At 42.3% G+C, this 23,396-nt stretch overlaps 1 protein-coding gene across 4 annotated transcripts in view; it reads right to left on the bottom strand.

Annotated features, from left to right (window-relative positions):
- ARHGAP12 (Rho GTPase activating protein 12) overlaps positions 1 to 23,036 on the bottom strand; it is a 315,652-nt gene extending 292,616 nt beyond the window's left edge. For 3 of the 4 annotated variants that reach the window (XM_086941551.1, XM_086941552.1, XM_086941554.1), the window contains exons 1-2: positions 22,945 to 23,030; positions 20,682 to 21,464 (exon numbers count right to left, since the gene is read on the bottom strand). In XM_086941551.1, the coding sequence (XP_086797677.1) occupies positions 20,682 to 21,380 (699 nt within the window). In that variant the 5' untranslated portion in view covers positions 21,381 to 21,464; positions 22,945 to 23,030. Of the gene's footprint in view, positions 1 to 20,681; positions 21,465 to 22,944 lie in introns of all 4 variants that reach the window. The other variant, XM_086941553.1, reaches the window with a different exon arrangement.
- Positions 23,037 to 23,396: the final 360 nt, after the last annotated feature.

Below are 23,396 nucleotides of genomic sequence, written 5' to 3'. Positions count from 1 at the left end.
TATGCTTGATACTGGATTTTATTTGAACACAATGCCAAGGTTACTAAATAAGGAGCAACAAAACCGTTCATGATCACGCCTCCTCCCACTTGACCACATTTTGTAATTTAGAAGCAAATCCTTTCATCTCAATGTTCGTCACCTTTCTTGTTTGTGAGCCTACACCCAGACAACTAAATGAACTTAGCGAAGTCTTGTCAGAGCCAAAATGTTACAGGCTCGATTCACAACCTCTTTATGCATGGAAGTTCAGCCTTGGCATGCAAAAGTTGGTTTTATGCTCATAAAAGGATTTACTAGCATAAAGATTTTGGTGAGAGCTAATCAACACAGGTACATGAACTTGCCAGGCTAGAGGTATTCACTAACTACTCTCCAGAGCCTTTCCCCGTAGAAAAAGTTCAAAATGCTCTCTCGACAAGGGCAGGAGTAAAATGTTTTCTCTTGTTTCAATCTGAGCTTGTGGTTGGACTATATATATATAAATTCAATAAATAAATGTATGAATAAATATCATAGATCTTAAAACTAGACATGGCATACAAAAATAAAATCAGCCCACAGGCACGCTTACATAATATAGGTAACTTTCTAGCAGCTAAGGGCTTCGAAAGTATGCATCCTGGACCAAAGCGGTTGGTGTTCACTTTATCTATCAAATGGAGATGGGGGCTCCCATAAATATATCCAACTGAGTGATAACAATTTTAACTCTTCGTGTATCTAAGGAAGAACAGTATTTAAGCAAAATAGAACTGTAAACTGTGATCCGGTCAAGCAGAATTAATAGCGGCAAAATGGCACTCTGAAAATCAAAATTAAAAAAAGGATTAAATGTTTGTGTAGCCAAATCTTCAAGACACTTCAGTGGCAATAATATCTAAGGAGAATAGCTGTAGAATAATCACAATGAGGGATACAATACTCGTTTTAGACTCTACAATGATGGCAGCGCTCTACATCACGTCTGCAGGAACTAAAGCGTGCTTTTTCTAGTGCAGTTCATAACATGTCCCCGTCAATAGTATAAAGTACATTAAATAACCAAAATGTGGAATCCACATGTACAGAGCTACTTGTAAAGAGAGAAAAATAAAAGACCCAGTACCAAAAGCCCTAATAATCGGATTTATGCAATCCTTGAGTCACAGGTTAGATCCCTGCAAGAATGCAGGGCCCAGTGAGAACCAACTGCACGTGAACAGAAACAAAACCGTCCTCCAAATCCTGTATTACCACAATGTCGCTTCTGTGGATCTCACAAGAAACAAACCAAGCAGGGGGATCTGATCTGTGCACATACATTTACAATCTGGATCTAAGCATTTAGCTCTCTTTACTAACAAGAACTTTCTGTTTGCAAAGCTCTTTGGAATGCAAGCAAAAGTCACAAGCAAAATGCAAGTAGATCACTATTACAAGCATGCAAGGGTTCAAGCTGGACATAAAATAAAGAAAGAGGTTTCTTAACTAAACAAATGCTTCTCCAATACAAGGAATCACACTTAAATAGGACACCATGTTCATCATTCAGTTGAGGCACAGAATCTCGTCTAGAGACTGTGGAAAAGCACAAACAGATACCAAACCCCATAAAGGCAACACACAGCAGACATGGAAGACTTTTTGCGGGAGAGTAGTCCATTAGGTCTAAAAGTTACCGACTTAAGTAGGTTACTGGAACGAATGACGATATTTCCCGGGCGCACTATGAGGACACTGCAAGGCGTATGGCAAGTGTCCTTTAACTGGGGGTGCAGTGGCTAGACACCAGTGGAATATTAAAAACTGCAGGGCCCGTCTGAAGGAGGGAATGCCACTAGAAAACACCACAAAAGAGGATGACATCATGAGAAAAGCATTGCAATCTCAGATGATGAACATACAAAGTGTCAGTGTGTAACGGCCCCATTGTGCTTCAATCTTCCTGAATGGGAGCTGCAGGCTTTCTTTAGTCACACTTTCACAAGGGCGAAGAAAGAAAATGTATGCAAAAGTGCTTCATTACTGAAAAAGGAAAAATATTAGTTAATAGTACAGTTTTTAATTGTTCTACGGAACAACGCAGTGCAACTCTAAAATGACATTTCAATTCGAGACTGGCTACCTCCATCAGGAAAAAAAGATATATTGCCCAATAATTAACATATTCATAATTGAACTGCATATCACACAGTCTATAATCAACTAAAATATCAAACAAAAAATGCTCAAAATGATTTCCAACTGTATTTAAGCTGAATGAAACGAATCGCTGCAAGTTCGATTCCTTTTAATAACTAAAAATGAATGGGAAATGTCACAGAAATAAACGACATGAATTGGTCTTGCTTCGTGCGTGCAAGCCTAGAACTTCATGTTCTGGCTACACACAGAGGACAAGAAAGGGGGCTTTCTAAAAGCATTCATTTCTCACAGCTGATTCCTGCCAAACAATGAAGATTATTGAGAGAATTATAAAAAATAAAAAGCATGGGGGCTGCTGCTAAGGCAAAGGCTGTCACTTGTATTACTGCGCTGTCTGCAAGCGTGGCAACGGTGACATCATTAATGCCACTCACTTAACCCTCCCGCCCACAGCAATGTCAAATATTTTAATTGTCTTTAATTGGATTAAACATATGCACAGGGGCGGGGAAATTACCTCACCGTTTAAAAATAAAACGCCATTAAGGATCGCCATCGGTAATCCTCTGCAATAGTGCGGAGGATATGAAACAACTGAATGGCGACCATGTAATATATAAACCGTTTTTTAAAGGTTTTTTTTAATGTAATCTAGAACAAAATCGTTTATAACGTCAGCTGGGACCTCGGCACAAGGAAAGCTAAAGGACATACATTGTTGTGAGGACCCCCCCTCCTCCTCCAAATCAGAACTGCTCTGCTTGTTACGTCATCTGTCACAAGCAAACAGCTTTTGTGGATACTACTGCGACAGGATAATTTTTATGCAAATTGATTTATAAACTAAAGATCTAAGTGTTCAACTATTCAGAGCCTAGCCGTTGCACAGTTCGGTTTTCATGAGCCAAGTACAGTTTTCTCATGTAAAATGTGAAAAACGTTTCTTTTGTTTTGGAGGAAAGCGGATTAAAAATAGCTTACTCTGTGGGTTCCTCATTCAGCTAACGCCGGTGGCCTGCCGCCACATCGAGTTATTGATACCACGAGGAAGTTGAGTGGAAGGTGGCCTGAAACCCAACCTCGAAACGACATAAATAAGAATCCAAGATATTTTGGTTTGCCGTTGAGACGTACTTCTCCTCTACTTCCAGCTCAACAGGTTCTTTAAAAAAGTAAAACATTCTAAAAGTTTGCTAAGCATACAGCTGCATTAAACATGCAAATACATTTTTAGATATTTTGACAATTGGTTTAAGTCAAACAGAAGACTTAAAAATTAAGTCCACGGTAATTTAATATGGTTGCCCTTGACAAGATTGCCCAAAGCTTGTAGTTTCTACCACCATCAATTTATAATTTGATAATCTCATGTAGCATGTCACTATCACAAAGGGCCAGATGTACTAATATACAGGTTGCAAAATGTGCACTGATATTTCGTGACCTGCATTTTATTTTACGATGTAACCGCCACGAAAAGTGTGGCGTTGAGGAAACGAAGGCAGCCCTACAGGGCCCCCTTGTGTCTCTGCACCATGGGGTGCATGCAGGGGGGGGGGCACATGGTGTGTCCCACTGTGTGCATCAGGGATGTGGAATTCCTATAGCCCAACATTCAGGACATATTGCTTGGGGTCAAGGGCAAAAGGTTTTCATGTGTATTTTGTCCTTGAGACAAGTAGGCCTAGTCCCCTGCAGCACAAACCATTTGGCTGCTAGTGTGCAGTACCACATTATGGATCAGGGAACGGCATGTTCGGCAGTTAAGATAATATTTTTGTCCATATGTTAATGCTGTTCAAACTTGTATTTATGGTTCATTCATTGAAAGCCTTTATTATTAGGGTGAGCGCTCTAAGTAAATGATGTAAGCTCTGACTGCACTACTGACAATAGTTCCAGTATAAAAAGGTGTACACACGTTTTCAAATTTTAGCAATATGAGGCAAAGTATAATGCTCCCAGAATGCTCTCTAATTTGATGCAAATATCTGTAGAAGCTTGAAAGCAAGATGGATGATTCTTTGCTTTTAAAATAAAATGTTCATTAAAAAAATGAAGGCAGGAAAAAAAACATGTAGCTAAACTACTGTAAAATTTCAAGTACCATTTTTTTGCAGCATCATTGAGTAACATGTGTTGATGCATGCTAGTTTTTCCCAAAAATATTCATAATGGAAAAATCAGTGTAACCAGTTTCAATAGGATTAAGGAAAACAAAAAAAAACAAGCACTGGCAAAGCCAGCAGGGTCTGAATTTGGTGGTCAGCTATTTAGTTTTGTCAACGTGTGAATTGTTTTGTCATGGTTTTTGTAAAACCTTATTGGTGCGGGAGCTGCCGGGCCCTCACCATTATAACATGCATAGGCAAAAGAAAAAATTGCTTTTGGGCTCAAAGCACACACTGCCACAGTAGTTTTTTTTTTTTTAAATTTTCAAAAACCTTTATTATATTCATCAAGGTGTACACTGCTATTCAGCCAACAACCCGGAGGCAGGCAGCATGTTTATGTAGCGGCGCACCGCTAGCGCATAACAATTTCCGTACACTCGTGCAAAGTTTCGAGATTTATACGTAACTTTAAAATCAACAAAACAATGGTAGGCGATCATCCCAGAACCCCGGTCAGTTACCGGAACAGGTGTCCACGTGTCGCTCTTACAATGTCTATTTTATTCCTTGGCTTTTCACTCTCTACACTCCAACATCACACATATCACAGACGAGCCATCATATCACCTCTGCTGACGAGACACCACATCCAACCATCCAAGCTCTTTCCGTTGTGGGGCAGTCACTGCTATACCGCACTCCGACCACCCGTCGTATCCCATTTCCAACCACACTACGTAACGTTTCAGCCCTCACTCGTATCCTCAGTCACTCATTTTCTTCCGCACCTGCAAGCCATTCCACCAGAGGCGGCCATATATCCACTGGTCGTGAACGCTGTGGCATTATATCCCAGTACGCAGTCAACTGATCCTTACAGTACACAGCTGATCCCACCCAGCATGATATTTTTTGCGGAGCTTTCTGCTTCCAGTGGATCGCTATTTGCCGCTTAGCTAGCAGTAAGAAAAGAGCCACCAACTTCCGGGATTCACTAGGCACGCCCATCACAAATCCCAGTAGGGCCATAATTGGATCCGGGGCCAGCGTCATTCCCACTATCTGCCCTATTTTTTGGAAGACTGTCACCCAAAATCTATGCACCGGTCCACACACCCATGTTAGATGGAAAAATGTAGCCTCCCGCTCTCCACATCTCCAGCAAGTCGCATCAGCCTGCAATCCCATTTTAAATAGCTGTCTAGGTTTGCGGTATGTCCTGTGTATATAGTTCAGGGGTCGCCAACCGGTCGATCGCGAGCTACCGGTAGCTCGTCGGCCCCCTAGGAGTAGCTCGCGCCGGTATTTAATAATTATGGCCTCACCCTGAGCTCTGGCGTCTATTATCCTTTCCTTCTCTTTGTAGGCCTTTGATGAGTGCTTGCCTGCCTGCACCCAAACCAGCAGCTCAGATTGGCTGAAACAGAGCTTAGCTGGAGTGGGGCGGGCAGAAGAACATGACGTTCTTCCTGAACTCCCGAACAAGCAGGAATCACGTGACCTGCCATTTCCAGGCTGGTACCGCACTGTATATCCTGCAAGACATGGGCGCAGATAATCGTGGCGGAACCCCGGACAGCTGTAATGCAGGTGGCGCAAGCACTATTGATCTACTCTGCCCCTTCCGAGAATCGCAGCAGCTGCCTTACTATCCTGCGCGGAGCGGACCACAGCAGCAGATTGGTAAGCGAACTCCAGTAGCTCCATAGTATGTTAATGCAGCTCAGTGCATTTAAGACCCTTTCTTTTGAACGTGCGTAGCTATACAAGCAATACTTCTCCCGACAAAATAAAAAGTTGGAGTGAAACGCTGCCTAGTTTGAATGATTCTGCAATACCTAATTAAGATACTAATAATAGCAAGACCAAACATGAGCTGCGGGGAGCACTATCCTCTTTGTGCTGCTGAAAAACATGCATCAATAACTTTAATCCAGGGCTTTAATCATAACATTTCAGCAAATGTTCAGTTTTATGTTTAATAACTCTGCTGCCCAATTCAGCAAAGGGCCAACTTCCAATTGCTGCGGATTCAAAGATGTTGTATTTTTAATTCAAGAAACAAGCCCGTCGGAAAAAGCACTATGATTGATAGTCAAAATGCTCTTACGGATAGCTATTCCCCTTGCTGTCCTCTAGCTGAAATACAATTGATTAGTGGTCTTGTGACTCTTTATTTATGGGAATTTATTAGGCATAATCAGATAATAAATAAAATAATGCATTTATTGTTCCCGTTTCTGGTTACTGAGTGCCTTGTCAGACAACAGGCAGCCCCAGCCACAGAGAGGCCAGCCCCAGCGACGAGCAGTTGAGTGCATGAGAGGCAGAAGTGAAGAAATGCATTCTCAGAGATGTCATTTAACCTGCTTTCTTTGTCAGTAAATAGATGATTAATGAAAAGTTGATCAGCCCGTACACAGAGAGATAGGCATGGAGAATGCAGAAAGTGGGTGTAATCACAAACAGAAAATTAATTAGCAGTGCTTTCAGAGAAGGACAAACAAATCTTGGGAACAGGCCTACAGCCACTGTTTGTAACCTTGAAATGCGTCATCCGATCACGCAGATTAGAACAACTGGAAAAGTCTCAAGACCCTGTTCCCGACAGCCGCAGCAGGTGCTCTGCCCCATGAGCAAACTTAGTAAGATTGACCTGAGCGCTCTTCTCAGGATTGAAGCCTCTGTCCTGCAGGATGCCTCACAGATCTCGATTGTGAGGTAATTAATGGAGACTGGGACCTGCAGCACTTCGTAACCGGTGCTTTAATCCCCTGATCTATCTTACTTTCATTGGAACTATTGAGCAATAGGTTAACGTAGATTAGTGAAAGAGGTGCATTGATCTCTAATGTATATTCTAGGAAACTGATCTGCAGGTAGAGAGGTGCCCTGCGTTACCCTATCGAACTATCATACTGCAGCAAGAACCGAACTGGTACCCTGTGAGTTACATCTGGTGCTCTGCAGCAAGCGCACTAACCTCTTCTTGACCTTTCAAACTGGGTTTGAAGGTTGCATGCCTACCTCTGCAGCAGGCGCATTAACACATATGCACATTTTTGCAGCAGGTACATTAATTCACCGAGTATGCTGCTATGGAACCATTACATGACCAGCATGCATGCATTGCCATTTAAAAATAAATGAAACTAGGTTTCCAACCTTTCAAAAAACGGACATTTATGGTTTTAATAGTCTGCAACGTCCCAGACATGAAGGAAAATCATATGTATTCATTTGTAGCATAGCTTTTCTCACCTTATTTATTTGATAAAGAAACAAAGAGAGGAATTTTGTTGCAGCATTTTCATAGTGCTTACTAACCCATTGTATGTCACTGAAGTATTACCTACATGGAGAGCAAGCTATGGCATGTGTAGTGTGGGTGGTTGCAAGTGTTTTCTTAGGTTTCTGATCCTGTGTGGGAAGTGTTTCCATGTCTTGACTGATGAACACCAAGATGCAGTTATCATGTTATGGGACACAGTGCAGTGGATGATGAGGTGTGACACAGCCTTAAAGTCAATGACGCTGGGCGTGGGGAGGGTCTCTCGCAAAAAATTGCCAGTTGTTTAACCTTTAGTAGCTCACTACGATTTTCACTGATCAGAAGTAGCTCTCACTACAGAAAAGGTTGGAGACGCCTGATATAGTTAAAATGTATCAGCCGCAGTCTATAGTTATACAAAAGGGGGTGGTGATGAACAGAGTGTCTGAATTGAGCAGACCACTCTTACCCAGTCCAAAGATCAGGGCTTGATCCATCACCGTTATTTATCTCACTGCCCCATCCCAGCTCAGAACCTGGCTATATGCAAATCAGTCTGTCCCTGGCCCAGTGCATCATGGGAACAGGGCAGACTAAACTACCAAGCCAATTCTTTACCAGAAAGGAGACAAGCTACCGGGGACCGGTTTCTGGCATTTCAGCCTCTTCGGCCCGGCTTGCTTGAATCCTGATGGAGCAGTGAGAAAGGGACTCATGTCTGAGTATACCCTGCCACACCTATAGTGGGCAAAATCGATTTACAAAAGGGGGTGGTGATGAACAGAGTGTCTGAATTGAGCAGACCACTCTTACCCAGTCCAAAGATCAGGGCTTGATCCATCACCGTTATTTATCTCACTGCCCCATCCCAGCTCAGAACCTGGCTATATGCAAATCAGTCTGTCCCTGGCCCAGTGCATCATGGGAACAGGGCAGACTAAACTACCAAGCCAATTCTTTACCAGAAAGGAGACAAGCTACCGGGGACCGGTTTCTGGCATTTCAGCCTCTTCGGCCCGGCTTGCTTGAATCCTGATGGAGCAGTGAGAAAGGGACTCATGTCTGAGTATACCCTGCCACACCTATAGTGGGCAAAATCGATTTACAAAAGGGGGTGGTGATGAACAGAGTGTCTGAATTGAGCAGACCACTCTTACCCAGTCCAAAGATCAGGGCTTGATCCATCACCGTTATTTATCTCACTGCCCCATCCCAGCTCAGAACCTGGCTATATGCAAATCAGTCTGTCCCTGGCCCAGTGCATCATGGGAACAGGGCAGACTAAACTACCAAGCCAATTCTTTACCAGAAAGGAGACAAGCTACCGGGGACCGGTTTCTGGCATTTCAGCCTCTTCGGCCCGGCTTGCTTGAATCCTGATGGAGCAGTGAGAAAGGGACTCATGTCTGAGTATACCCTGCCACACCTATAGTGGGCAAAATCGATTTACAAAAGGGGGTGGTGATGAACAGAGTGTCTGAATTGAGCAGACCACTCTTACCCAGTCCAAAGATCAGGGCTTGATCCATCACCGTTATTTATCTCACTGCCCCATCCCAGCTCAGAACCTGGCTATATGCAAATCAGTCTGTCCCTGGCCCAGTGCATCATGGGAACAGGGCAGACTAAACTACCAAGCCAATTCTTTACCAGAAAGGAGACAAGCTACCGGGGACCGGTTTCTGGCATTACAGCCTCTTCGGCCCGGCTTGCTTGAATCCTGATGGAGCAGTGAGAAAGGGACTCATGTCTGAGTATACCCTGCCACACCTATAGTGGGCAAAATCGATTTACAAAAGGGGGTGGTGATGAACAGAGTGTCTGAATTGAGCAGACCACTCTTACCCAGTCCAAAGATCAGGGCTTGATCCATCACCGTTATTTATCTCACTGCCCCATCCCAGCTCAGAACCTGGCTATATGCAAATCAGTCTGTCCCTGGCCCAGTGCATCATGGGAACAGGGCAGACTAAACTACCAAGCCAATTCTTTACCAGAAAGGAGACAAGCTACCGGGGACCGGTTTCTGCATACAGCCAGGTTCTGAAACTGGGATGGTGCAGTGAGCTAAAAAACGGTGTTGGATCTAGCCCTGATCTCTTGACTGGGTGAGAGCTTTCTGCTTAATTCAGAGACTCTGTCCCTCACCACCCCTTGTTGTAAATATTTTTGTCCACCCTAAGCGTGGAAGGGTATTCTCAGATGTGAGACCCTTGCTCATTGCACCATCAGGATTCAAGCAAACCGGGCCGAAGACGGCTGTAATGCCAGAAACCGGTCCCCGGGAGCTTGTTTCCTTCCCAGTGTAAGAATTGGCTGTTGTAGTTTGGTTTGCCCTGTTCCCATCATGCACTGGGACAGGAACAGACTAATTTGCATACAGCCAGGTTCTGAAACTGGGATGGTGCAGTGAGCTAAAAAACGGTGTTGGATCTAGCCCTGATCTCTTGACTGGGTGAGAGCTTTCTGCTTAATTCAGAGACTCTGTCCCTCACCACCCCTTGTTGTAAATATTTTTGTCCACCCTAAGCGTGGAAGGGTATTCTCAGATGTGAGACCCTTGCTCATTGCACCATCAGGATTCAAGCAAACCGGGCCGAAGACGGCTGTAATGCCAGAAACCGGTCCCCGGGAGCTTGTTTCCTTCCCAGTGTAAGAATTGGCTGTTGTAGTTTGGTTTGCCCTGTTCCCATCATGCACTGGGACAGGAACAGACTAATTTGCATACAGCCAGGTTCTGAAACTGGGATGGTGCAGTGAGCTAAAAAACGGTGTTGGATCTAGCCCTGATCTCTTGACTGGGTGAGAGCTTTCTGCTTAATTCAGAGACTCTGTCCCTCACCACCCCTTGTTGTAAATATTTTTGTCCACCCTAAGCGTGGAAGGGTATTCTCAGATGTGAGACCCTTGCTCATTGCACCATCAGGATTCAAGCAAACCGGGCCGAAGACGGCTGTAATGCCAGAAACCGGTCCCCGGGAGCTTGTTTCCTTCCCAGTGTAAGAATTGGCTGTTGTAGTTTGGTTTGCCCTGTTCCCATCATGCACTGGGACAGGAACAGACTAATTTGCATACAGCCAGGTTCTGAAACTGGGATGGTGCAGTGAGCTAAAAAACGGTGTTGGATCTAGCCCTGATCTCTTGACTGGGTGAGAGCTTTCTGCTTAATTCAGAGACTCTGTCCCTCACCACCCCTTGTTGTAAATATTTTTGTCCACCCTAAGCGTGGAAGGGTATTCTCAGATGTGAGACCCTTGCTCATTGCACCATCAGGATTCAAGCAAACCGGGCCGAAGACGGCTGTAATGCCAGAAACCGGTCCCCGGGAGCTTGTTTCCTTCCCAGTGTAAGAATTGGCTGTTGTAGTTTGGTTTGCCCTGTTCCCATCATGCACTGGGACAGGAACAGACTAATTTGCATACAGCCAGGTTCTGAAACTGGGATGGTGCAGTGAGCTAAAAAACGGTGTTGGATCTAGCCCTGATCTCTTGACTGGGTGAGAGCTTTCTGCTTAATTCAGAGACTCTGTCCCTCACCACCCCTTGTTGTAAATATTTTTGTCCACCCTAAGCGTGGAAGGGTATTCTCAGATGTGAGACCCTTGCTCATTGCACCATCAGGATTCAAGCAAACCGGGCCGAAGACGGCTGTAATGCCAGAAACCGGTCCCCGGGAGCTTGTTTCCTTCCCAGTGTAAGAATTGGCTGTTGTAGTTTGGTTTGCCCTGTTCCCATCATGCACTGGGACAGGAACAGACTAATTTGCATACAGCCAGGTTCTGAAACTGGGATGGTGCAGTGAGCTAAAAAACGGTGTTGGATCTAGCCCTGATCTCTTGACTGGGTGAGAGCTTTCTGCTTAATTCAGAGACTCTGTCCCTCACCACCCCTTGTTGTAAATATTTTTGTCCACCCTAAGCGTGGAAGGGTATTCTCAGATGTGAGACCCTTGCTCATTGCACCATCAGGATTCAAGCAAACCGGGCCGAAGACGGCTGTAATGCCAGAAACCGGTCCCCGGGAGCTTGTTTCCTTCCCAGTGTAAGAATTGGCTGTTGTAGTTTGGTTTGCCCTGTTCCCATCATGCACTGGGACAGGAACAGACTAATTTGCATACAGCCAGGTTCTGAAACTGGGATGGTGCAGTGAGCTAAAAAACGGTGTTGGATCTAGCCCTGATCTCTTGACTGGGTGAGAGCTTTCTGCTTAATTCAGAGACTCTGTCCCTCACCACCCCTTGTTGTAAATATTTTTGTCCACCCTAAGCGTGGAAGGGTATTCTCAGATGTGAGACCCTTGCTCATTGCACCATCAGGATTCAAGCAAACCGGGCCGAAGACGGCTGTAATGCCAGAAACCGGTCCCCGGGAGCTTGTTTCCTTCCCAGTGTAAGAATTGGCTGTTGTAGTTTGGTTTGCCCTGTTCCCATCATGCACTGGGACAGGAACAGACTAATTTGCATACAGCCAGGTTCTGAAACTGGGATGGTGCAGTGAGCTAAAAAACGGTGTTGGATCTAGCCCTGATCTCTTGACTGGGTGAGAGCTTTCTGCTTAATTCAGAGACTCTGTCCCTCACCACCCCTTGTTGTAAATATTTTTGTCCACCCTAAGCGTGGAAGGGTATTCTCAGATGTGAGACCCTTGCTCATTGCACCATCAGGATTCAAGCAAACCGGGCCGAAGACGGCTGTAATGCCAGAAACCGGTCCCCGGGAGCTTGTTTCCTTCCCAGTGTAAGAATTGGCTGTTGTAGTTTGGTTTGCCCTGTTCCCATCATGCACTGGGACAGGAACAGACTAATTTGCATACAGCCAGGTTCTGAAACTGGGATGGTGCAGTGAGCTAAAAAACGGTGTTGGATCTAGCCCTGATCTCTTGACTGGGTGAGAGCTTTCTGCTTAATTCAGAGACTCTGTCCCTCACCACCCCTTGTTGTAAATATTGCAGTCTATAGTTAGGCGATAAGTGTTCTAGTTGAATGCAGCAGAACGTCCACTGCTTCTCGGTAATACTAATGCCAGCCTCCACCTCCCACTGCAACCTTGAATTTGTGTGTATTATTGGTGTTGTATTTTGTGTATTCCTATAGATGCGTGTTATTAATTTACATGAGGAGTTGTTCGACAGTATGTCCTCTAGAGCTGCCAATCACTGCCACAGTAGTTACTGGCACTTAACAAAACTACTTTGTGTGCCGATATGCTCCTTGTGAAAGAGCAGAATGTGGTCACTCACAGTGAAACAGGAGAGAGGGAGAGGAAGAGAGAGAAAGAGAATTTTAATAAAAAGCAAAAGGTCATGGTCAACACCAGACCAAATTAGGGGCCCAATTATTAAAGAAAGTCTCAAAAGTTCACCCATGGTTTATGTCCTTGCATAAAGTGCAGCTAAACAGCTTTCGTGAATTCCCAAGAATTTACAGAAGTAGGACAAGAAATAGTGCTCCCAGAAAATATTTGTGAACTGCATTTTAGCATGAGCAAATCTGCATGTGTAGATTTGTTTAAGCGAAAATCTGAGTGTTTGCAAGTTCACTTTCCCTCCAACCACTTTTTTCCAAATCTGGAAGAAGGTTTAAGTCTGCCATTGTCAGGAGTACATTTCCAACATTTCTCAGTATGGGAAAAGATTAGATAAGAGTTGTTAAAACATGCAAGTTAGTAGGTTTGCACAGACTCAAAAGGGCATTCTAACCCTGGAACTATTGCGTCCTACTACCTTCTGCCCCAGTATGTAGATCTGCGGAAACATGGCAACATAAAGGGATTGCAAGTATTCAAACACTATTATGGTATGAGCCCTGGCATAATCAGAAAGGCTAGATCAGAGCTCTTATATAATGAGATTGCAGCCATAATTTGTCGCCGCACTACAAGGCACCAAAGGGACAAGTGGATTTTATTACAGGACAAGTAGATTTATGAAGCAACCTGCCCCATGGACAAGTAGATATTTTGTTAAATTCCACACCCCTGGTGCATGCACCCCTAGTTCCTGCAGGGCATCTTATCTTATCTTATCTTAAGAGGGACTTGTATAGCGCTCTGTCACCATAGGTTTCCTGGCGCTGGGTGGTACTGAGAGATGTAGAGAGGGGTAGCTAGCCAGACTGTGTAAAAAGATTGGTTTTAAGAAGTTTTCTGAATTCCATGCCTTGCAGGAACTGACTTGGACGCTCCCATTGCAGTGCCTCTTTCAAAAGCACTGCACGCCCGATTAAAAATAAGTTGTACTCTAGCGGGCGGTCTTTAAAGGCTTTGGCGGTCTCGGAGCGGGGCGGCAGCATGGCGACTCCGCTCAGAGACCGCTAAAGTCATAAGGCACTACATTTCACTTTTGCTTCTGTAGAAAGCCAGTGAACACGTTTAAAAAGGACGGGATGTATAGTCTTGTAATGAGGTAACCAGCTGGATTTTATACTTTGAGGGTTATTCAGTTGGCATTTCTGCAAACTGGTGTTTATGCGGACTGAAACAGTTGCTATTGACTAGACTTTCTAAAGAAGCATAAAACCCTTGTGATATGTGTGAGGGTTTTCTATAGGAGTCTCTCGGTGAAAAGGGGTTTTTAGGGTATCAAAGAGACTTAAAAACTCAGGCTAAAAGTGGTTTTGGAGAAGGGGTAAAGTTATTAATATATATGGGCGCAGAGGACGGAGTTATTGGTAGATGGCAAGTCTTAGGAGTAATTTAAGGTAAATTAAGTACAAGCCGACTCCGGTTTTATAGGCAGATTATGTCTGCATATACTACAGCCAAGTTTCTCTTGATCACAGCACAAGCACAGATCTTTGTGTCACCTGCAAAAGAGTGGTCAGACAAACACATGACTTTCAGGCAATGTACCAGGAGCAACTTGACAAGGAGAAGTGAACACGGAAAAAGCTTGGACACTGGCATGTGACTGCAGTGGGCTCACAGGAAATTCAAAAGATGGACTTGCTCTCATCACTTCAATTGAATTGATTTGAACCATGTGAGGGAAGACTTCGGGATCTCACCACAAAGGCAATGCATTTAAAACGCTGAGAAGGATAATCGTGGGAAGAGGGCCCTCATCTGTCTCGACAACTACCCTGGTCTTACAACTGTCCAAAGTATCAGGATTAGTACACAATATATATATATATATATATATATATATATATATATATATATATATATATATATATATATATATACACACACACACACTTCTTCTAAACAAAACCTAAATCAGATTAACTATTTACCGGATCAGTTTCCACAAATCTTAGAAACACGTCTGCTCCCCTCAACAAAAAGCTGACTGAGTAGTTGGCACAGTGAAATAACAATATCTATTTGGAAAACGACCTTTACGACACGGTTAAAACATCGCAATACATTTACATCGCTGTTTTTACAACGCAAGTCATTACAACCACTTGCGCTGGATGGCACTCTAGACTAAGAAATAGTGTGATTTACTATTCCAACACCTTCCCTACTTTTACGTAGGCTGGAGTTGGAATTGTAAATCATACTATTCCTAAGTTCAGTGAGAGTCTTTTGGAAAGCGGGCTTCATCGATTGGTCTGTTAAACTGTCAATCTAATTTTCAGGTTGCGCCTCACAGCATTGGGTAATCTGTCTGCCCAGTGCCCACTGCCATTGGCTACCTTCACTTTGAATGATGACTGCACAAAGCCTGTGAACATTGTTCAAATGTCTAAAAACAAATGTTCCCGTCAATGACTAAGTTGGTTCAAAGTATGCTTATTTTTATTATTTTAACTGCAAGTATCAATTTATTTTGCTTGCACTTCGCGTGCCACTTAGATGGTGATTTACTTTCCATCTTCTTTTTATAGTCGCGGTTTTAAAATGTTTTATTAACATTGCAACACTGTAGCTCCCTGCAATAGGAGTTCTTGGTTAGCTCACGATTTAACCTTGTCATCTTCACAAACTATTAATAATAATACCCAATGCGCAACTTTGGTTTAAAAGAATAACTAGTAAAACAGCCACATAAGTGACTGTTTCATAAATGTAAAATTTTTATTGCAAGTATAGGGTGAACACTTACGGCACATGTTTTTTTAAGCTTTTTCCCGGCAAGTCATGTTATTTTTTTAAGTTAGTACCAAGAAGGCGAGACTTACAAGCTGGCGAAAATCTGCATTATATCATCACCATGTTGCTGTCCTACACCAGACCACCTTAAACCATGGGAGATGAGGAAAAGTACAACCACAGCACTTCACAGCTCCTGCTTTGTCGGTCCTTATATAAGGACATAAACAACTTGCTTTTTGATAAGCGCCAAAATTGCATATATTGATCTAGTAATATCTTGGTGCACTATGCAAATATGATCTTAGTTTCTCATAGCACTTGGATATAGTGCAGACTTAGCTCCAAGAAGCTGTAGAGTGTGTTATATTTTTTTTTTTTTATAGTCGCAGGAGAATCTGAACATGAGTTTCTGCAAAGTATTTTTAAGGGACATTTGAGAGCAGGTTACAGAAACCTGCCTGTGACGGAATTGGAGAGAGAATGTGATTGGTGCAGCACTATGAAGCGTGCAGTGCGGTTACATTGTGCAACTTTAAATAGAAACTCCTAGATGCAAAAGCGGATAGGATGATCCAAGTATTCAGATTAAAATGTTCGCATCTTGGCTACTAAATCACATTATCACCTTGTCATAAAGCGGCCCCAATATACATACAAAAAAATAAAAACCGACAAGTCTGAGATGACCCCCAACCAGAAACGGCAAGTAGCAAAGTACCTTTATGCTTTTCTGATGTTGAAACTTCTTGGAATCTTGCAAAAATTTAGGAGTATTAACACAGAGGGCATTTTTACAGCACCCAGTGTGAACAAACAGCTCTCTCCACCGACAACAGGCCTAAATCAGTTTTCTCCAACGTAATGGTACTAGTTCAGTCGATTTCATAAGGAAGGAAAGATGAGTCAGCCTTTCTGGATCGGAATCCGTAATCTTCTGGCTCCACAAAGATCGCTGAAGCAGGTTGATCAACCAACTGATCTCCCCACTAAACAGGATTCTAGTACCAAGAGAATACGAAAGTAAGAGTCCAAAACATAACTAGGAAAAACAGCAAGGGCTACCAAGGGCTATATAAAGCTAAACAGCATTCTGCTTAAACCTAAAAAAATAACATAACATTCTAAGAAAAACTAAAAGTATGTCTACCACCGATCGAAATGTGTGAAAAGAAAGTAGAGCGTGTCAAAAAGCCAAGAACAAAGTATCCATTAGGAACAACCATATCAACAACACAGAAAGCATAGTGGGTCTTGAAAGGGAAAGGAAAGCTCTATGTAACAGCAATACAATACTACTGGTGTTGCAATACTGCTTTGAATTAGATTTAAGGTATTGTCCCAATTCTAATCAACATTTGTGTTAATCTACTCCATCAGAACTTGTTTTTCAGTTTTTTTTTAAACAAGTAAGTAAATGACACACAACACGGTGGGCGTAGAGAGGTGACCTTAAGTGATTCTTAAGTGGTTCTTTACAGTTCCCCAATTATGTTACTCTGCACTGCAACTCATCTTACCACACCTATTGGTCCCTGTCTTACATCAACAGATGCTGTTCTGACCTTCGCCAATAAAGCAGATTTCTAGTTCTAGGGGTCTTGCTATGCAGGAGCCGACGTCGACTACACCCCTGCTGCATCCTCCTTGCTTGAATCATCCAATCACTGAAAACACAGACAGCAGGCCTCGCCGCTAACATAAATGAAGGACACTCCCATCAGGGTGGCAATAGAAATCAGCACAGCTGTCAGAACACACAACAATCAACACCACAGATGTGAGGTCAGAGACCAGTAGTGCGCCAGAGCATTTGGTAATTTCCAGATAGGTTGCTTATTTTCTTTAAATTCTGCTAGGGCTCGGTCTAATCTGGGGTGGCATGGTGAGCAAAAGAATGATGGATTTAATCCAGATTTCATGACTGGGGTGAATGTTTTAATTTATTCTGCATTTAGTCCATCAATTGTGTGTCTTTTGCTTTCTCGCCCCAGGGCTGGGATAGAATCACTCATACTACATGCAGAGTGTCATAAGAGGCGCAGTCCTAAACCTACTGTCCGTTTGAGCCTCCAACCTTTCGGGAAATGTTTAATTTATGAACGAGTCAAATTATCACGTAATCTAAAATCATCCAGACGTCTGGAATATTAATGCCCAAGTTTTTAATTAGCTATCATTTAACCAGTTTGTCGGTGCCACCAATGTTGGCAAATAATGAATGTGAAGCACAGATAGGTGCATTAATTTAACAACACTACTCAGTGTGGTCAAGATTGAGAAGTAAATATTCAAACCCTGGTCTCCTGCTTCCACTGTCGAGAGTTTAACCACTAGACTGTTTCTTTATTGGAACCAACAACCCCTACCAATGGTCTATTAGAGTAGTATTGGTTGGAACGTTAAGTGGACTTAAAAGGCCATACATACCCTTACAAACTGGACAAACAAACACCAAACATGGTTGTCAAGGTCTTCTCTCAGAAGGTGAAAAACACGGTTTCGGATTTTTTTTTTTTTTAAATAGCAATAGACTTATCAAAATGAATCTAATATTTATTTGATACAGCAGCAACTTACAACCATCTGTTGGGAAGTTAAAACGAAGCTTCTTTAAACTGTCTGCCAATTTAAAAGCACCAGGCAAAGAAAGGTACAGATTTGGGCCTCTGCATATAATGAATGACTCAGAGCAGAGAAAGGAAAATGTGCCAACATCTTAAGAGATATTTCCTGGGGACTGGCAGATTCAATAAATAACATGATGTAGCGTGTTAAACAGCTCAGTGTTTTCATCCACGTGCTGCTGAAATCTGTGCGTGATCGTCATGTCGCCGCTTCAAATGGCAGCAGGGCAGAATTTGCCTACTGCAGTTCTCACGTAGTTTTACAGACCCTCAAAAAACCTCAAGGTATTTTTTGGGTATGATGGACAGGGTACGCCATCAAAAACATGTCGAATTTATAGTCCACCAGATTACAAGTGCATCACAGTAAAAGTCAGCAGAACCTCAAGTATGGTGGGTAGCAACCCACGATATTTTCAGACTACCCGTCCGTAAAACTCCAAATAAGTCTCTTTTATAATCATGCATTACTAAAATGCACGGTTCCAAGCAAAATATCAGCATTTCTATATTAATGGCAAAGACAAGAACACGTTATTTTACCTTAAACTTTACATTTTAGAGTTACTACTACAAATAGATGTGTGGGCGCCGAGTTTTGTTTTGTTGTTAATAAAAATGTTATACCACCAACAGACAAAAATAATTTAAACTGCAACTGCAGAACAAGCGGTCTGGTGCAGAGCTGAATAATCAAAATAAATATTTAGGTAAAGCAGAGTATCGCCAGGCATCCTTCCCAGTTCGGAGAAATTTAGATGAGTTGACACTGACCATTCAATGTGTTCAAATTACTTTGGAGTTCAAGCAGAAGGCAAACTGCATATTACAAGCATAATTCAAGCACTTAGAGTGAAAAGGAATATTAACAATGCATGGCCTCTAAAGAGGCAAAGTGAAGGGAATCTGGTAAGGAATCAATCAGCATACCGATGCATAAACTCTGCAGCCGCCTGATATTCCAAGGACGAGTTTCCAATTGTGCTGGAGACATTAATCACATTAAAGTGTCCAATGAAGGAGGCGACTTCTGCTATGATGAACACCAAGGCAAAACCAGTCAATACGTTTAGAAACTCGACTGGTTGAAAAACTTCAAAGAATGAATCACAATTAAACACAAATTAAAGTATTATGGATTGGTTATTTAACAATGTTGGTCCACAAAATAAAAGGAATAAGACCCAAGAAATCAAGTGGAGATACTGTTTGACAATTGTGTCAGAGCACGCAGTACACTTCTGAAGAGTTAAAAACACCAAATTAGAAAATAGGTGGTTTTACAATGTCTGCTCTCATAAGCCCATTGACACACACCACTTTGTAATAGGTTGAGCCAGTTACTAATTTGTAGAATTAATCAGTGATAACTTGAACATTTTTGTAGGTCTATTTTGTCAGGTCTTTGAAAATTGAACCTGTGGATTCAACACCACCGCCCCCTCTCCCCTCCAGGACAGAACTATAATAAAAAATACTAAGAAAGCAAGTTAATCATAGGTATGACAAGATTTAAATGACATCTTTAAAAATCCATACTGGAAAGTAAATTATGCAGGTTAGAGAAAATACAAGACAACCAAGCTTCGCCTTGCTTTTTTTTTCAGCATAATATTCAACAACAAAAAAGAAGCGCTCACCATTTCCAGCTAAACGTGGTATCAATTGCAGAAAATTGAAAAACGCACACTACCTGAAGCACCCCCTGAACACTGCTTAAACTTTGTTACACCATGGCTAGGAATGAATAGAGAAAATTCTTTAAGTACACGTAACGGTGAGGATCTAAGACAGTAGAAGGGAGCACCCAATGGCTGAAAAAGGTGCAACTGGTGGGTTATGTTAACATTCTGAATATCAACTGGAGGGAACACTGCTTCTTAGGACTGTTACAAACCACTGTGTGCATTGGTTTGAGCACTTCAATAAGAGACATGAAAACTACCACAATTTAGGATCCCTCACAAGAGCTGGTTTTGAATCGCAAGAGAGTCAACTCTCATTATGGAATTTTTGATTACTTTCTCACACTTTCTTCTTACAAGAACGAAAAAGGCCCAATGCTGGGTTATGGTACAAAAAGATAAAGGGACATAGTAAAGTACCTCAGTTTCTCTATAACACAATCTAATCATAAATACAATCAGCATAATTTAAAAAACGAGAATAGATTACAGGGAAAAAAGTAAAAGGTCACTGTGCATTCCACATACCCATTCATAAACAGGGATGTGCATATTAGAGTTTAAAATGGAAAGACCAAAGCTAGCGCCCATGACAGTTACAGCAGTAAACGTGGAAAAGCTACCACATGCAGTCAATCCATATGTCCCCTTTGGAGTGTAAATTTAAAAAGCAAAAAGGAATAGGGGAGACTTATTAAAATAATCTATATTTAGACATTTACAACAACGGAAATCCAAAAGATGCTTATAGTGTATTGTTGTTTTGATCCAAACACATGAGATAACTGAGTAAACAATAAAAAGATAACTGTAATCTTACCTGCAGCTGTTCTGTTGAACTGCTGCTGAGCTCATCACCAGATTCTGAATCTTGATGGATTTTTTCTGATCCTTCTCCAGCTGAGTCACATGAAGGTTCATTCGAGAAACTTGTCTTCTCTACCTCAATGAACTCAGGAAGTGGGAAGTGTCCCACTGAAGGGCTCCGATTGGTCGTCTTGGGCGAGTGTAAGTCATTAGTGAGTTTCCCATTATTTTGGACGAGGTCCAAACTCAGGCCTCGTGTCTGGCCTGGGCTAGTATTTGGGCCTAAATTCTGGCCGGGACTAGTATTCAGCCCAAAATTCTGATTGGCATCACGAACCAGATTGGAGGTTTGATTAGGAGAGGACTTTCCAAAACTTGAGAGCTCTGGTGGCTTGTTCACATTTTCAGTTGATCGCTGTAGTCCTGGCATGAGTTTGATAGTGTTGCTTGATATTAAGCCAATCTGTTTTGGAGGGGGCATTAGTGCTTTGCGCACTACTTCTTTAACATACTGCGCTGGCACATAAAAAGGTTTCGAATTTTCATCCTTTTTCACCTGCCACCAGTCATCATTAGTCTTTTTCAACAAAATGTACTTTTCACCCTCTTTTATAACAATCTTTTTTCCTTTTGAGTCATACTCATAATCGTATTCAACTTCGATGTACACAGGAAATGCTGTGGTCTTTCCAGCTTTGTCAGCCATTTTCATTAAAAAAAAAAAAAAGTGCTTCACCTTTTCTTGAAGGGCAACGTTAGCAGCATTCTGACTCTGGCTTCCGTTTTCCCAGGAAAGCTAAGTAAAGACAAAAGTCACATTTGTCACACATATTTCCACTTACTGGCGAGGGAGCATGGCATAAAGACAGTGCCAAAAAAAACACATAAAACTGACTGGAAGAGAAACAAAGAATGAGCAATTAACATGATTAAAAAAAAACACGTTAGTGCAAGCATAGCAATATTTTTTTTTTAAAACATAACACCCTCTTTGAAATCAGTAAACAAAGCCTAAGAGTCTAAAACAACAGCACTCTTTAAGAAAGGAGAAAGAGTGGAAAATATACGCTGTATTGTATTACCACATATTTTCACCATTACATCTCAAAGGGTTGCTATGTATTATTCCATATAATTGAAGTAGGAAGAGGGCCGGAGATAAAAGATTAAGGTAGAAACACTGTGAAACGTAAGCACAGCTAATTCACAATGCATCCCCAGTTTTGCTTGAGTTACCTATTTTATGCACTAGGGCACTAAATCCAGAGTAATTCCATACTTCCTAATTGAATCAACATTTTAGTGAATTGTAGCATTTCTAACGAGTTTAACGTCCCGCTCTTAATGAAACACACAATACAAAAATAATTGCATTCTATAGGATCACACACTTGGATTACAATCAGATCCAGTACAATCCTTTCTACCTATTTTTTGTATGTGACAGCTCGTATTCAGTCGAAAGCTTTTTAATGGAAATGTCAAGTCGTCTGATAATGTCAATGCCACAGGACTGTCGACAATTTGACATACGTAGGGGCAACCAATGCGAATGTCACGTTTCCACGAATCTCTCTCATCGTCACCTTGAATCTCTTAATTAAATCAAAAACACTAGCCATCAACTGCTGTAACTGGCACCAGTACATATTATGAAACACTGGACATCAACTCTGTGATTCATTAAAACAGTTCACATTGTACGAAACGTATATAAAAATGGCAAGTGTCTTTTTTTTAAGTGTACACCATAACAATAAATTACTTAAAGAGAAGGTCTCTTAAAGCATGAAAAAGCTTTTTCTAAGAAGCATCTTTCCGTAAATTGTAGTAGCCCACTACACTGGCTTTTAGTCCAATAATTGGCGGTTTCCTTAGATTGAAATAGTATCACAATACCATATGTTTCAATAGAAAATTAGGGTTTGTCAGATCTTGTGAAATCCTGAGGAGCCTGGCTGTAACTTTGGTAGATTTAGAACAGACATAAATAGGACTGAAAAGACTGGCTCTTTTTCTGAACCTAAAAGCACGAGCTAATCTAACTGGTCTCCAACTAAGACACCTACCCTCCAAAATATATAACGAAGTAGTTTTTAGCAGTAAAATAGAAAAAGCTGTTCTATCCCCCGAGCAAAACTGCAGCTTGCTGTGATTCGCAATCTCGGACTACCCCGAAGCCACCAAACTGCGCGAATGAGCAGTGTCCAGTCTTCAACGCTACAAAAATAATATCAAAGCTTTTAGTTCTGGTGAAACCATAGATCGCTACTTACGCTGATCGTCCATGAATTCAGCCTCCTGTGTGTTGCCCGTAGCAGATCTTTTAACGGATGTCATTTGGCCGTAATGTTAGAACTTCCGTGTTGAATAACAACCAATCCCACAACTGAACATATTCTAGAAGTAGGCGGTGCTGATAATATTTAAGGTGACCTAGGATTTGAGCCTTGAGAGGCACCTCAGCCAATCCTAGTGCGCCGTATAGAAGTACGAAGTGCTGATTGGCCGTGGAGCCACACGAGCTTGTGTTCGATCCCTCCTCTTGTTAGTCTGCCGGTGCAACCCTTCTTCTAAGTTCGTAGTGTATTTAGTGCTGCATCTGAAGTCAGTCACGCAAGAGGTGGTGGTGGCTTGTCTGGTGTTAGGCAGACCATGTAGCCTTCTACCGCCACCTCCTGCTATTATGTATAAGCAGGAAATCGAGGGAAGGGAGCGCGAAGCAGGG

The sequence above is a fragment of the Lissotriton vulgaris genome, chromosome 10 (assembly GCF_964263255.1).
Source record: "Lissotriton vulgaris chromosome 10, aLisVul1.2, whole genome shotgun sequence".
NCBI classification, from domain to species: domain Eukaryota; kingdom Metazoa; phylum Chordata; class Amphibia; order Caudata; family Salamandridae; genus Lissotriton; species Lissotriton vulgaris.
Note: the sequence above shows the minus strand (reverse complement) of the source record. Positions and strands in the feature narration are given on the sequence as shown.